Source organism: Candoia aspera, chromosome 7 (assembly GCF_035149785.1).
Source record: "Candoia aspera isolate rCanAsp1 chromosome 7, rCanAsp1.hap2, whole genome shotgun sequence".
Classification (NCBI taxonomy): domain Eukaryota; kingdom Metazoa; phylum Chordata; class Lepidosauria; order Squamata; family Boidae; genus Candoia; species Candoia aspera.
The window spans coordinates 2,927,124-2,941,896 of NC_086159.1; the positions used below are offsets into that span (position 1 = coordinate 2,927,124).

A 14,773-nucleotide genomic window follows, 5' to 3' on the forward strand; every position below is an offset into this window, starting at 1 on the left:
TGTCCATGGGAGAGGTGAAAAAACTGTTCAGTTTACAGCATCTGGGTCGTAGGAGAAGATATATACCCCCAGCGTCCCTGTTCTAGTACAGGAAAATGGTAGCATTCAGGGCAAAAAAGGCCATTTTTTTTTCAATAAGAAGAGCTGATTTAAGCCAGGTATCTGTTACCACCTGTGTGTCAGCATGACCTTAAGCTTCATTAATGGCCTGATTGCAGCCGGATACATTTGAGGAAGAAGTAGAAAGCTTTGCTGGAGACATCAGGATGGTCTTTTGTTTCCTCCCCCCCCCCTTTTTTTTTAAAAATATACTTCAACCAGGTTAATGGATCTCTGGTTATTTTTCATAGGTCAGAGCTTTAAGGAGGCCCTTGAAATGTAGCAGTCTTGTGGTATTTTTCCTATTGCAACTTTTTGCTTTTTCCTGTTTGCTTCCCTGCGCCAGCAAAACTGCACTCCTAGGTACAAAGGTGAATGAAGAGCTTCTTAAACTTGCACAAAATCCCAGCATCTGCTTCACAGTCAAACCTTCCTAGCTTTAAAAAAAAAGGGGATTCTTTGTCTTCGAAAAGGGACAGTGGGAAAGATTGCTGTTGGTGGCTGAAGGATCTGCCTGGCCTCTTGGAGAAGCAGGATGTTGGATCCCAGAGGCTTTAGTTTAATCTGGCAGGATTTTACCCATGTTCTTACATACCACTGGATTTCATTTAAAATACCCAAGGCATTTGACAGCCTTATATTTGAACAAAACCATTGTGATGTTAAGAGAGACTACTAGCTATAGAGAACAGCTAAGGAGGTGAGAGAGGCAGTTTGATGTGGCAGTTAAGGCACCAGGCAAGAAACTGGGAGACCGGGAGTTCTAGTCCCCCCTCAGGCATGAAGCCAGCTGGGGGATCTTGGGCCAGTCACTCCCTCTCAGCCCTGGGAAGCAGGCAATGGCAAACCGCCTCTGAAAAACCTGGCCAAGAAAACCACAGGGACTCGTCCAGGCGGTCTCCGAGAATCTGACACGATTGAACGGACTTTAAAAAAAAATGGAAGTGAAGAAAACTAACTCAACAGCTCAACCGTATGTTTGGGAAGAGCAGACCTGGGATCTGTGGGCTCCCCAGGAGTTGTCAAACTGCAGCTACCTGCAACCTTCGTCATGGATTGGTGGTGCTGGCAGGAACTTTCGTATGCAACCCCAGCCTTCTCATTTCAGCACTGAAATGTGGATGCTGGGCAGTGTGAACGGGGGGCCCAGCCAGGGACCCCCCAGCCTCTGGAGAAGCACTCACCCCACTTCTTGTGTTGCGGGCAGATCAGCAAAGGACACTCTAGTGTTACGGTTCTTTCCCCCCAAGTGTTTTGAGAAAGGGGAGCGCATCGCTTGGGATGTTGCAAGATCACATCAGACCTGCTTGTCGTGGGTGCGCCCTTTGTTCTTTCAGACTTCTCAGCGAAGTCAGAATACGGCTCCTGACTTTTTCCCTCTGTTTCTCTCTGCTGATATTCCTGCATTTGCTAAATGATCTGCCTGATTTCTAAGTGCCAATATTTTTAAAGACAAATCTGTAATATCCTCAATTCAGCCCGTACTTTTTCTTCTGTTCTCTGTTCTTTTTCTCAGACTTCTTTTGTTTTGCTTTTCCTTTCCAGATGAATATGGGATTTTTCACTTATACGTTTGGAGAACCCACACGTACCTATTTTCCTTTGCTTTGCATTTTATTTCATTAACCGACTAACCCTCAAACAGGTCTCTGTGCTGATGTGTTTGTTCCTGATTTCTGGAGTGCTCCTAAATGGGTGGAAATTGGAGGTGGTCATGGCATCTTTGCTTCTCCCGGATGATTTGAGCTGTGTGACTTGTGCCATTGTGTTTCTTAGTGTGTTCTTAGAATTGTAAACCGTAACGACTCACTTTTCTGACTACCAGCTTAGACTTGTTATAAGTGCATGCAGCTTTAAATGTATGCCTGTGCTGAAGAGTGATGTAGTTTTCCCAGAAACTTGTATATCATTATTTGTTTTCTTTCACTGTCTTTCTTTTAATCCGTTGAGCAGTTTCCAAAGCAAGTTGTTGCTATCAACGTTTTAAACCCAATGAAAAGCATTATGGTACACACTGCGTATCCTATTTTACAAGCTGGTAGTTCCACGTTCCTTGCTGATGAAAATAACACAGAGAAGCAGAAGCAGAAGCGGCTTGGTTTTAGGGACAGACTCGAGGTTTATCGGAACAATAGCTATTGTGAAGATAAGGTCTTCCTTCTGTCCAGTGGAATCTATTTTAATGTTGCACTGTGATGCTTCCTTGCTTCCGCATCACTGACTACACTGATCTGCTCGGTGGCATGGATGCCTAGGAAAAGCTAAATTCCATTTTCAATACAGTTTTAAGTTATTTGAATAGTGTAATAATGCTTTTCACTGACATCAGGGTTACATTGAAAAGTAAAAAAACCCCACCAATTTGAATGACAACTTCCATATATGATGTTTTTTCTACTGACATGTGTTCTTGCCATGGTATCCTCTCTATAAGTGCTCAGCATTCTGAAATGAGAGGCCAAGGCTGTGAACAAAATTACGTGCTAAAAATTCCTGTTGCATCTGTTCAGACCAATTGACTGTCTTGGGACAATTAACCTGAAAAGTTTTGCAGTTCAGATTAATTTCCACTGGGTGGTGACAGAGATCAAGAATAAATCAGTAACATTTCTTCAAATAGAATTCACAGAATGATCATGGAAACGAAGAGCCCGTTGATTTCTTTTGTTTCCTTTACATTGACCAGCAGGGCTCCAGCAAACTGTATTTTTCAAATCTGAGCAACTTTAGTAGCAGAACTAGGTTTTTTTTTTAAAAGAGGCGCTGTGTTTTTGCCAAACAGCCAACTGCAATAACATTTAGGACTCAAAGTATTCTATTGAACTAAGCCAAATCAATTAAACTTTTTGTGTGTGAACTTCAGGTGCTGAGGGAAGGGAAGCAAAGGTGGTGCTTTGCTGCAGAAGGAATTCTAAGTTAGAACTGAGTTAGATGACCATCTGTTCTGGATGCTGCAGCCCCATATCTACTGTGCCAAGCAGAGAATTGAACTGGGCAGTCTCCAAGGGCTTGCCCCTGTCTAAACTGCCTATGGAGAAGAACAGCACCAGCAGAACCAAGAACAAGGGGAAGTGCTCCACCATTGTGCATGTAGCCAGCTTAGAACACTTCTCCACATGGCATGGTGGCATTTTTGGGCAAGCTGAAGTATCACTAAGAATGTGGCAACCGCCGTGTTATACTACAGTTTCATTCTAAAGCAGGCTTGGCGTTTGGCTCTCCCCCCCGCCCCCCTTTCTGTGTCTTGTGTGCCCTGGCTGACTTTGTATGCGTGGCTTCGTTTGGTTTGGAAGGGTTCAGTTGAACTCTGAAAGAGGGCTTTGTTTTTGCTGGCTGATGGTCGTAATAAATAAAATTGAAATCGAGGCTTTTGTTGAGTTGATAACGGAGGTTTTCTTTTTTCATTTGCCAGCACCCGATACCGTGGTCTTCCTGTTCGCTACTATCCTCCAAGTGTCTCCTGGTATCCCATCTTTACCATCTTTGTAACTTCTGGGGTGATTGTGGTTTAAGCAAGGATTGATTTTATTCCTTAACAGGCATGAGTTGTGGGCTTGTCTACAGTTTCATTCCTTGTCACTAGAAAAATGTGATGTGTTCTTAATTCTTGGTTCTTTTCAATCAACGATTTAGCCCTTACGTCACTCCTATATAAAGACATCTATCCAAGAATGGCAGCAGATCTGTTTTCCCCTTGGGCGCTGTGTTGCATTAGGCCATATTTGCAAGAATTCTCTACGTGCAGAGGAGAGTTTCAGTCTACCCTTACGTTTTGCGTAAGCTGTTATTGAGGCAGCCTATAAGGACCAAAGGGAGAAAGAAAGATTTTATAAGCCTAGTTGCCTGACTATCTTGTTAAGGAAGAATGGGCCTCTTATACAGGAATGGGAATCCGTTTGACTGTGGAAGACTGCAGGGGGACTGGGTGATGTCGCTGGAGTGGGTGGGGCCAAGGCTTATCCTTTGGGAGTAGGGAGTTTTAAGGGGAAAAATTAATGCTTTAAACATTGCAGATGCCTGAGTGCAATTTTGCCCTGTAACAGACACCATCATGGGAGTAATCAGCTGAGTTCAGAGAAGGTTTAAAGAGTGCAGTGGTACCTTAAGCTTTTGCAAGACACTCATTTTGCATTGGGGCAAAAAAGGGAAATAGGGGCCATCAGTTCCCCCCAACCCGCCCCCATCCTAGTGGCTAAGTGGGGACATTTTTCCTAAATGTGTGGCTTTCCAATGTGTTTATGAGCTACAGTCCTTCACTGTTAGCCACGCTGCCTGGGAGTTGTAGACAGCTCAGTTCAAAGCAGTAACTGGTTGAACATCGGTTTCCCACTTCTCTACTAGGCCTTGATGTGCTTCTGTATCTGTACTTTGCTTTGTAATCAAATACATCCAACTAATAAGTGAATAAATTCCCAGGAGCCATGTTGGGCCCTTGGCTCAATGATGGAAGAAGCCATTTGCTTTGCTTCTGTAATCCCAGGGCATCTGACTGCCAAAGCAGTATTCTTTATGGTGAGCCCAACTTTGTAAATGAAATTAGTTCGGAATTGCTAGTGGTGTTGGTGAAGGGATGGAATTATTCTTTTGGCTATTTTCGGGCACTGGATCAACTTTTTAAAGGGATTGTCATTCCCACAACCCAATTTGCCCTTGTTCTGTGAGGAATCCTGAATATTTTATGTTAAGGCATCTGGCTTACGTTATTCATGCATGGACATCATGCATGTTCCGGACAGCATGTTAGTAATGTGGCAAGCTAGGTAGCAGCCTAAAACTGCTTGTATTAAGTCTTTGAGGCTTCTTTGGGCATTGTAGAATACAGTAAAAAAAATCATCCTTCAACAATTGCAGAGCATCATGAAACTCCTTGGTTGCCTGTAGAAATCCCAGGATCCCTGCTTACTGCTTCTTTCCAGCTCAACCAAGCAAAAATTCCTGCTGCCTTCAAGGTCCTGGCTGTTTTGTTTTACCCTGAGCTGGAGCCTGCACTTGAAGCCTGTTGCTGGTTTTTTTAAAAAAAGAAGAGATACTGTATGAACATAAATGTCATTTTCTTATTGTTTAAAGCAATCCTGCTTGTAATTACAGGGCTGCAAATTGGGCGCTTGCTTTTGTACAAAATACACAATGGGAACTTGGCTTTTCACCGTATCTGTAAACATATTGTCACGGAAGGAAGCCCCCCAGATTTCAAGGGAGTTTCATTTCAAACAATCTCTGTCAAGCGTTGAAGAAGAGGCAACGTGCTGCCAATTTCAGAGTCACAGTGCAGAACACTCAAGAGAGGTTGTCGTCTTCTTTTCACTTGTTAAGTTCTAACAACAAACCGGGATCCATGGAATCCAGCCTTGTCACACCAACAATAGGCAGCCAAGTTGAGTAAAACCAGTGGGAGTGAGAGCTGTGATGCAAAGAGGCAGAAAAAGAAGGGGGACTTCACTCACTAATTAACTGGCCATTTTCTTCCTGCCATCCCTTTCCTTCCTCTTCCTCATGAGGGTCTAGTTGTGCATTGCTGTTTACCCTGTAGGAAGAGGGTTGCAGAGGAAAAGGGCTTAAGCAAAAGATGATGGTTGTGCATCTGGTCAAGCATCCTTTTGATTGTATGGGTGTGTGCAAAGTTTGAAGTATCAACGATATTGGCAGACTTCCTCTTTTGACATCTGAGCCTGGTTAGGTTGAAGCTCCACGAGGACCTTAAACTGTGTTATTTATGTGGATCCCTTCTATCGGTCTGCCTTTGTGCAATGTCTGTCCAATTATTTTGCACATCTAATAGAAACCCACAAGCCCTGCTGCTTGCACAGGCTTTGATCTTTGCAGTCAACAGTTGTGACTTTGGCTGTTAATACATGGTTAATACTTCAATTGTAACACTGGCTTCTTAATTGGAGAGCTGATGGTGTAGTTCAAGGTTATTCTAGCTTCGTTCTTGCCTGCTCTTCCGAGTGTTCAAAATTCAGGTGTTAGCCTCCCACATCTAAACAGCTTTGAACCATGCACACCAGAACTAATGCACTTTCTCTTGCTCTGGCATGTGAGAGAGAGAGATATTACAGAAAACAATCTTCAAAGCAAGAAAGGATTCAGTAAAAATGTCTGTAGTATCCTCACTTGGATGGCTTGAAAGCTTAATGGCAATTAAGAGATGGTAAGTGTGCTAAATTAAAAAAGAATAAAAGCTGCCGTATTAATCAACCTAGGAAGATTTCAAAGCTTTTTTGGGGAAAGTATGCATTGAATCTAAACAAACAAAAAGAGAGAGAGAGAGAGAGAGAGAGAGAAGAATTGGATTGACTGTACAATGAAGCTTTGGTGCAGCTGGAACCTGGAAAATACAGATATCTGGATACAAATAGGAGTGAAAGGTATGGGTGTGTTTTGGTTGGGGGAATAAGAGGGCACAGTGTGTGTTTTCAAGCAGTCTTGTGGGCTCCCCACAAAACGTACAGACAAACGGCGTGCCTTAAGCCTGGCTACGCACATTAGAATGCATCCTTTGCTGGTTGGGGTTACGCAGAGACTGGGTCAGCGACTGTCACAAATGCTTGAACCTGGACTCCTGCACTGGGTGGCAGGTTGGACTCAATGGTCTGAATGGCTCTTTCCAACTCTAGGGTTGTAACACATAAAGGGCCTTCCTGAAACAGGCCAGTGGGACATTTGGCTCAGTATGTCCCCCCCTCCCCTGCACGCAGTGGCCAGCTAGCAAAGGACCATAACTTTGGGCTGTGGGAAGGTCTTAGGTTCGACCTCCGACATCCCCAGGACCAACTGCACAGAAGGAAGCTTCTGGCGTTACTAGATGTCTGAAGGTGAGAGGGCCACTCCTGCAATTGCGGTCTCAGTAGCTTGCATTCAGTGGCGTGCTGCCTCCAAGCTGCAGACCACTGGGGCTGATGGCACTATGTTCCCTGTGAGTTTCATCACCCCTTTGTGGCTGCAGCTTCCACAAGCCATCCATCCATCCGCGTGCTTTCTCCCCTAGCTCTCCTTGTTTTGTTTGTTTAACATAGCTTATGCCAATTCTACAGATCTTTTGCCTCAACAGCATCTGCAAAGCTAACTACCGGACAATCAGGGCAGGATTCCCCCCACCCCCCTTCCTTTCATGTTATTCCGTTGAAATGTTTTCCTGTTGCTTGTTTTCTAATCCCTGATTCATCAGGACACTGGGGGTGGTTGCTTTGCACTGGCACTCTTTTCAGAGTGGTACAAAGCTAGTCAATATAAGCCGCTGTCTCGCTACAAAACTGCTGCAGGAAAGACCATCCGTGTTCGTCTTTTGTTACTGGACTTCATGGGGTATCTGCCACCTGCAAATAAGGGGAAGGGAGCAAATTTCCATAAGGCTCTTTCCCCCCCATTAGTATTGTTAAGGCGGGATTATTTTAGGATACAAAAAATATTTGAGGTGACCCTTATGCAGCCTGATGGAACGCGAATAAAGATCTGAGTTCCCCCTGACTTTCTGTATAATGCACAGGTGGCCAGAAGAATGAAAATAACTTGGGCTGAAAGCTTAACTGAAATTATTTGCAGTAGGAATGCTTTTTCAGGCAAGCTGCCAGGCTGTTGTTTCACGTGATAGTACCTTGGCATAGCTTGAACATGGAGCGTTCACATCTGATAACAGGAGGTCCCTGCCGAACGATTCCAGAGCAGCATTTTTTTTCCAGCAAGCAACGGTCCTGTTAGGTCTTGGAAAGGCATGTTGGAGGCTGCCCTTCCCAAAGCAGGTTCAGGATAAAAATGAGTCTGATTTCATTCTGCTTCCATTCACTTAAAATTAAATGATTTGCAATGTGATCACTTTAATAATGTAAATTATTATGTCTTTAAAGACATTATTATGTCTTTAATAATTTATCCTTGTTTTGTATTAACAATGACAATTTGGTGGTAACTGGAGATCTCCTAAGGTATGCAGCCAAGATTTCAGGGTGTGTGTAGCTACTCTGCTAGAAATGGGGAAGGGGCTTCCCCCCCCCCCCACGCGCAATTCTTTGGGAAAAAATTAGTTGGCTGTGCAGTCTGCTCTCAGAGAGAGAGAGAGAGAGAGAGAGAGATATTTGAAACTGGTCTTGATTTTCTAGTAAATATAATACCATTCAGTTCATACAGTATTCTGTTTCATCCCTGTGGCTGTTAGAAGATGCACGTATATAGAATTCACAGCAGACTGAACATTCTCACCTCCATCTCCCAAGTAATTGCTGTGTATGCCAGAGTTTCAGAACTGGGTTCAGTAGTCTTTAAAATTAAGCCTTGATCTGCTGCAGTTTCAGGAAAGCAAGACTTGTCCGCTTAATAGAAAACATCCAGTTGGTATATTTTGGATCATGCAAGGTTAGAAACACGGCTTGCATTTCCTGGAAAATCCTTGCTTGCTTGAATGAGAGCTTTTGATAATCAGACATACTGACTGCAGTTGTTGTTACCATCGGGGGGCGGGGGGGGGGCGTTGTTTGCATTTGAGCACAAAACCAACTGTGACACCTGACCTTTAAGGTTTGAATTGATCTGTGAACCTTCCAGCACTCTCCTTTTCTCTCTCTGTATTTCATACACTATAACACACTATGTAAAAAATAGGCCAGTCTATGTGGCAATGGTGAGATTCTGTTATTTGTTGAGTTTTTAATTGCAAACTGCCTTGAGTCTCTATGGTTGGAGGCCTTATAAAGCTAACACATAGCAATAAGACATTTAATTGGTATAAATATGAAAGGCTAATTATTCATTATTCTTCTAGGTAAAGATGATGAAATTCCAAAGAAGTTGGGGAAAATTCCGGCAGACAGTCAACCTGCCATGCTGAATCTCACCCATCTAGTCAATGGACAAAAAAGCACTGGCGTATCGAAGGGGGCCCGGGCCAGCCAGAGGACTGGACAAGGGCACAGGGTGCCCACAGGGAGAGGTGGAGAAGGCTCACCAAGAACACACACAGAGGGAGGCCGAGGAGGCTCACCAAGAACACACGCAGAGGGAGGCCGAGAAAGCTCACCTACAGCGCGTGCAAAGAGAGGGCGACAAGGCTCACCAACAGCACCTGCAGAGAGAGGCCGGCAAAGCTCACCAAACCCCCAAAGAAGAAAAAATTCTCTGGAAAAGAAGCATACACTGAGACCGCAAAAGCCTGTAACACTAAACATGCAGAATGGGTTGCCGAAGCATGATGGGGAGACCCACAGAAGAAAGCCTGAAACCCAAACAGAGGCTGATTCCAAGCAGAAACACAGTGCAGCTGCTAACCAAAACTCCAATGCGGTATTAACTACAGGGAAAGAATTTGTACCAAGGTGGATTAAACCTTCCGATATTAAGATAATTGAAAAAACTACAAAAATCACCATGGAGATCAAGAGCAGGTCGCCAAACCAGGACAATACAGGAACACCCCCTGCTCCTGTCGATGAAGTTCAGGTACTCAACCTAAAGCAAAAGATTAGGGTTTGGGATGTCGATGAAGGTAAGCGTGGGTCCAACGCATCAGTGTATGACAACGTTCCTGATGCTGACCTGGAGGATGAAAACTCCGTAGAGGAGGCACCAGAAAGAGTTCTTCTGCAAAGCCCAAGAAACACAGCTTACGCCAGCAATTCAAGGAAGCAGGTCCAGAAGGGATCTAGTCCACCAAAAATACCCAACAGTTATGCCTTCAGCTCACAACCCAGAGTCCCCAGATACTCATCCCAGTCTGATGGATCGGTTGGTGGACCTCATATAAAACCACCACCACCACCATCTTATAATAATCCACCCATTTACCATGGGTATTCTCCAAAGCACATTACCAAAGTAGGTCATCCTAACTTCATGGCCACACAGTACAATCATGGGACTCAAACCAGCTCCGCTACTCAGTTGTATATCCCTGATTTTCCAACCGAGGTGCTCTCTGATAAGTCACATAGAAATTACTCTGCCCACCACCAAAACCTTGTTGTGACTCCTTCTAGTCGAATAGAGGTTCTCCCAGATGACACATTCACAAGCAATCCCAGGTCACCAACAGGCCTCCATCTTGCAGTTCCTCCAGTAGATTATTTGCCGGATAATAAAAAATGGTCAGATCCCAATTTAATATACAAACACGGAGCATATGGGCCATCTTGGAGTATCGATGGTAGCCGAAGTCACTTGGGTAACTTGAAGAAACATCCAGCATTTCAGCCTACGCCTCTTGAAGACCACAACCTTCTCACCGTTTCCGTGGATAGGCCTCTGAGATACAGGACAGCCTCAGGGGAACTTGGCCCGCCCTCCTATCAGTATCCAGGTTCCCCAGGCCCCACCTGCCGCTACGGACACCAAGCGGATGGGTTGTCTGTGAATGAGTCAGTGCTGCTTTGAGAGGTCACTTGTGCTCACCCAAAAGGCCAGAAAGAGAACACGCGTGGTTGACAGTGACCTAAGATTAGTATTCTTTATACAGGACAGTTCAAACTGTATGCAGAAAGTAACACTATTTCACAGCTGTGTTAAGTTTTGACAAAGACTGACACCGAGAAATGAGCAGAGCAAAAAGAATCTCATAAATGTAGCAATACCTTCCCTGTGGCTCTCGTGGCAGTTGTTTGGTTCAGTCCCTTCTTTGGGGAATGACCTCACTGCCTAAAATTTGCAACGCCCCAACTCGGTCAGCTGCTTTTTGACTTGACAGTACGACCCAGGAGACACTTGGCTGGGGGAGGATACAGAGTCTGAAAATGGAGGCATGGATGTTTTGGAACTCCACCCACAAAGTACTTCTTAATTTAATTTTTTTAATTTTTGGTTAATTTAATTTATAAATCATCTGTTATTTAGGAAGGGATTTTGGGTGGGGAGGGGGTGGGATGTCTGGATGTTTTTTTACACACTGCCTCAATAGCTGCAGGAAAGAGAAGTCTGGGTCATCGGGGGGCCATCTCTGGAGAGGGATGCTGCGGCATATTGCTAGCTAGAACGACGACTTTGGTGTCCAAATCAATGGCGTTCTGATATAGCCAATAAATGGTGCTTCTGTAACCAGGACTGTATGTGAATTGTAGCACATTATCGGGTATCGGGGTATCTGAACCCCTCCTCCACATTCACCTCTCCAAAGCCAGCTATGCATTGTAGTCGTTTTCGTTTTGAAAGCCCCGTGTGTGTTTTGGGGAGGGAGGTCAGAAGCGCAGCAGGTGCAATTTATGCATTTGTAGTGTAGGGGGTTAACAAGGTTTGGCCGTTGATGATTCAGAAGAGATGAGCTACCGGGCTGGTTTTGCACTGGCCTGGCCCATTCCTGCCTTTTCCATGTGGGGTTACGCATCTGCCTGGGGTTCACCAAGACCGAGCATGGGTTACCTTGGTCCAAACCGTCAGTCCGTATCCCTTGTTTTGATAGCATTGTTGAGCGCATAATGTATGCGTGGCTATGGCACTGTGCAAAGACCTGTAACGGGCATATGAACGCCCACCGGCAAACTGCAAGGGGCCTGTGAGCGCGTTCCGTACATTCACAAAAGGCTGCGTGCCTCCTGTTGGGCAGCCTCTTTTGGCTACAGCGGTTGCGTAGCCGGTCTTTCTGGAAATGTGCAGAAGAGCAACCTCAACTACATACCTGCCCAGAAAGATGAAAGAAGATGCCTTTTTAAGAGCAAGTTAACCCCCTAGAAATAGACATTTCAAATAAAAAAAAAAATCCTAAAAGATATGACCCCTTGAAAGCATTCCTCACTTCTGTAAAAAAGCATGTGGTGCTTTCACACAAGGCCTTGATAGCAAGGTTACGTTGATCTCCCTCTGTCACACGCGCCAGCAGTATTGTCTTGGAGGCTTCTGCTGGGGTTGCCCTTTGAAGGGTTGCATTCAGGCTGGTTTGGTGACACAGTGGACACGGTCTTCCAGGACTGGGTGTCTCTCATTTCACGGAAAGGGAAGTGAAACAGGAAGGTGTTTGGTGGGAGTGCTGAAACTGTTGTTCCATAACACGTAAAACAACAAATCCAAGGAGGCATAGGCCGTATTCGATTTTGGTTTGCCAGGCTCTTAGTTACAGATTTGCACACTAGCATCCTCATATTCCTGGCTATCCTTAAAAACTAGCAAAACCACTGATTGGCTGAGTTCAGCTTGGTGAGGGGAAATTGCACAAGCTCAACAGTGTGCTCGGCGACCCAAGCTGGGCTCTACGGCAGTGTTTCTCAACCTTGGGAACCTTAAGGTGTGTGTGGACTTCAACTCCCATGCTAGCTGGGGAATTCTGGGAGGTGAGGTCCACATATCTTAAAGTTTCCAAGATTGAGAAACGCTGCTGTACAGCCTGTTCTTTTGTGCTCAAATAACAATTCAACCTTTTGATGCCTTGATTTGATGAGCACTAAAGACAGTGGCTCCCTAGCCTGGCAGGGGTCTGTTGTGATTCCAGAATGATGAGCTCTTTCTTTTCTCTTGTTTCATAATTTTGTCTGTTCCTCTCTTCTTGAGCATCCTTGTCCATTCCCATAACAAGCTTGAACATCTTGTTTTTCTTGAGAGCAATAGACTGTTATGCCCTTGATTGGACTAGTGCTGCTGTACTGTTTGGCCCTTAAAAGATGATTATAGGTATAAAGTCTAGTGCTGAAGTGCTCCTTCGTTGTTGTTCGGAAGCTGGCAAATTTACTGCATCTTGGCGTTCACTCTTCTGACTTCCACTTGTAGGGCAAAAGTAGCTGGAAGAAGCAGTCAGAAAAAGGATTTAGAGATCTTAGTCCCACTGATTTTGGGGGGTGGGGTGGGCAGCCACTTCAGGTAGTCCCGCAGTGGTCCCAAAGACCATCATCCAACCCTTCTCCCCCCAGGGTTTCCAGTTACCCTTGTTAGTTCTATTTGGACAGCAGCTGTTTAGCTTCCTTGTGAAGGAATGAGTGGTGTGACATAGAAATGGATGGGGATATGCATGAGCTTGAAGCTGCCATTGATGTTCCTACATCACAAGACTGCCCAGGCTGGAGAAAGCTGATCTAGTCACACTTTTCAGCTGGCCAAGCAGCTGCATCTCTGTTTAATGGGAGATTCATATTCTCTTCCCTCCAGGCCCCCTTCCTGGGTTCACAAAATGAACTAAGCCATAATATAGCTGATTTTGGTTTTTGGTTCAGTGTGTTCTCTGAACCTTACCACTTCTGTGCTCCATTAAGACAGAGTTTGCAGCTCAGTCCAGTGTGTAAACCCTACCACTGTGGTTTATTCAACAAAGCCCTAGGGCTGCATGTCAATTACGCTTTCCTTTCTCCAAGTTAAAATTCTCAGTGACATCACCACAAAGACCGGAGGCCTACTGAAAGATCCAACGTTAAGCCAGCAAATGCACAGAGATTTCATTCAGGGCCTTCCAACTCTAATTGCAGAGATGCAAGATCCACTACAGGGCAATATTCCCCCCCCCCCCCCAAACAGTACAGCCCTCCCACCAGGTTCTACACTGGTCCACTCAAGGATAAAAATGCCAAACAAAACAGTGTCGAAATACTTAGACTTCCTCTTGACTGCATGAATGGTGAAAATGGTCAAACTACATTGTTTTCCCTCTACGCTACATCAGGTTTGTACAGCTTATGACCCACCAAATTGAGCCTGAATTTTGCACACGCAGGCAACCAACCAACAGGTTTGCTGAGTCCCTTCCATACTCCAACCACCAAACCTGGTCTGTGGTCTGTGTGAGCTTTGTGAGTCATGAGCTGGACAGACCTGCCTTAAACAAACTACTCTGCTTTAGTGCCTACATTTACTGCAGAATGGCATATTTGTGGTAGTGAGGTCTTTTTAAAAAAAAAAAAAAAAGGTAAAGTAACATTTAGCCTACGTGATGGACATTTGGTGTGTATACCAAGTCAGATGTAATTTTTAAAATTAATTTGAGAACTCACCACCTTATATTTTTTTAAAAACCCTGCTGCATGCAGCTTTGCATTCTAGCAAAGGTCCTAAAGGGGCTACGCAACCTGTGTCCCTCCAAGGGATACTGGACTCCAAGTCCCATCAGCTCCAACCCCTGTGGCTAATAGAAAGGGATGATGGGACTTACCACTCCATATCTTCAGGACCACATGTTTCCTAACCCTATTCTAAACTGACAAATAATACTTTGTCTTTTACTTTCATGTTTCATTTCCTGCAGTGTAGAAATGTATGCATATAACCATGTGATTATGTCATAATCTCAAAGTTTAAACTTTGGCTTTGTGATTTGTAATAATTATAATGAAATTTGAGCTGTACAATTTACTGGATGCTAGCAGCAGAAAGGTGGCAGCTGCGAAAATATGTATTGAGATTATTAAATACTGTAGATTTTTATACATAAAATATATATATGCTATTTTTCTTATGTCATCTTTGCTAGTGTTTTTTAATAACACCTTCCTACTTCTTTTCTGAGCTACGTTTTTAACGTGTTAAAAATCATGATTAAGTGTCTTCTGTGCCGGTCTCAAAGTGGTATTTTTAAGTAGGCTGTCAAAGGAAACCTAAATGCAAAATAGGCTGAATCTTTCTAGTTTTTCCCTAAGGAAGTATTATAGTCTGTCACCCTCATTGTGTTTCAAAACCAGATCAAAGTTATCTAGGTTACTGCTTTGAAGCAAAAGTTTAAATAATATAATAGGCACAGAGACTCCAACAGTTAAATTCATAATAGCCTGCAGATCCTGAAGGA

General features: G+C 44.3%; 1 protein-coding gene across 2 annotated transcripts in view; it reads left to right on the forward strand.

Moving 5' to 3' along the window:
• USP6NL (USP6 N-terminal like) overlaps window positions 1-14,446 on the forward strand; it is a 135,248-nt gene extending 120,802 nt beyond the window's left edge. For both annotated transcript variants that reach the window (XM_063309181.1, XM_063309180.1), the window contains one exon: window positions 8,855-14,446. In XM_063309181.1, the coding sequence (XP_063165251.1) occupies window positions 8,855-10,458 (1,604 nt within the window). In that variant the 3' untranslated portion in view covers window positions 10,459-14,446. The remainder of the gene's footprint in view (window positions 1-8,854) is intronic.
• The last annotated feature ends 327 nt before the right edge of the window (window positions 14,447-14,773 follow it).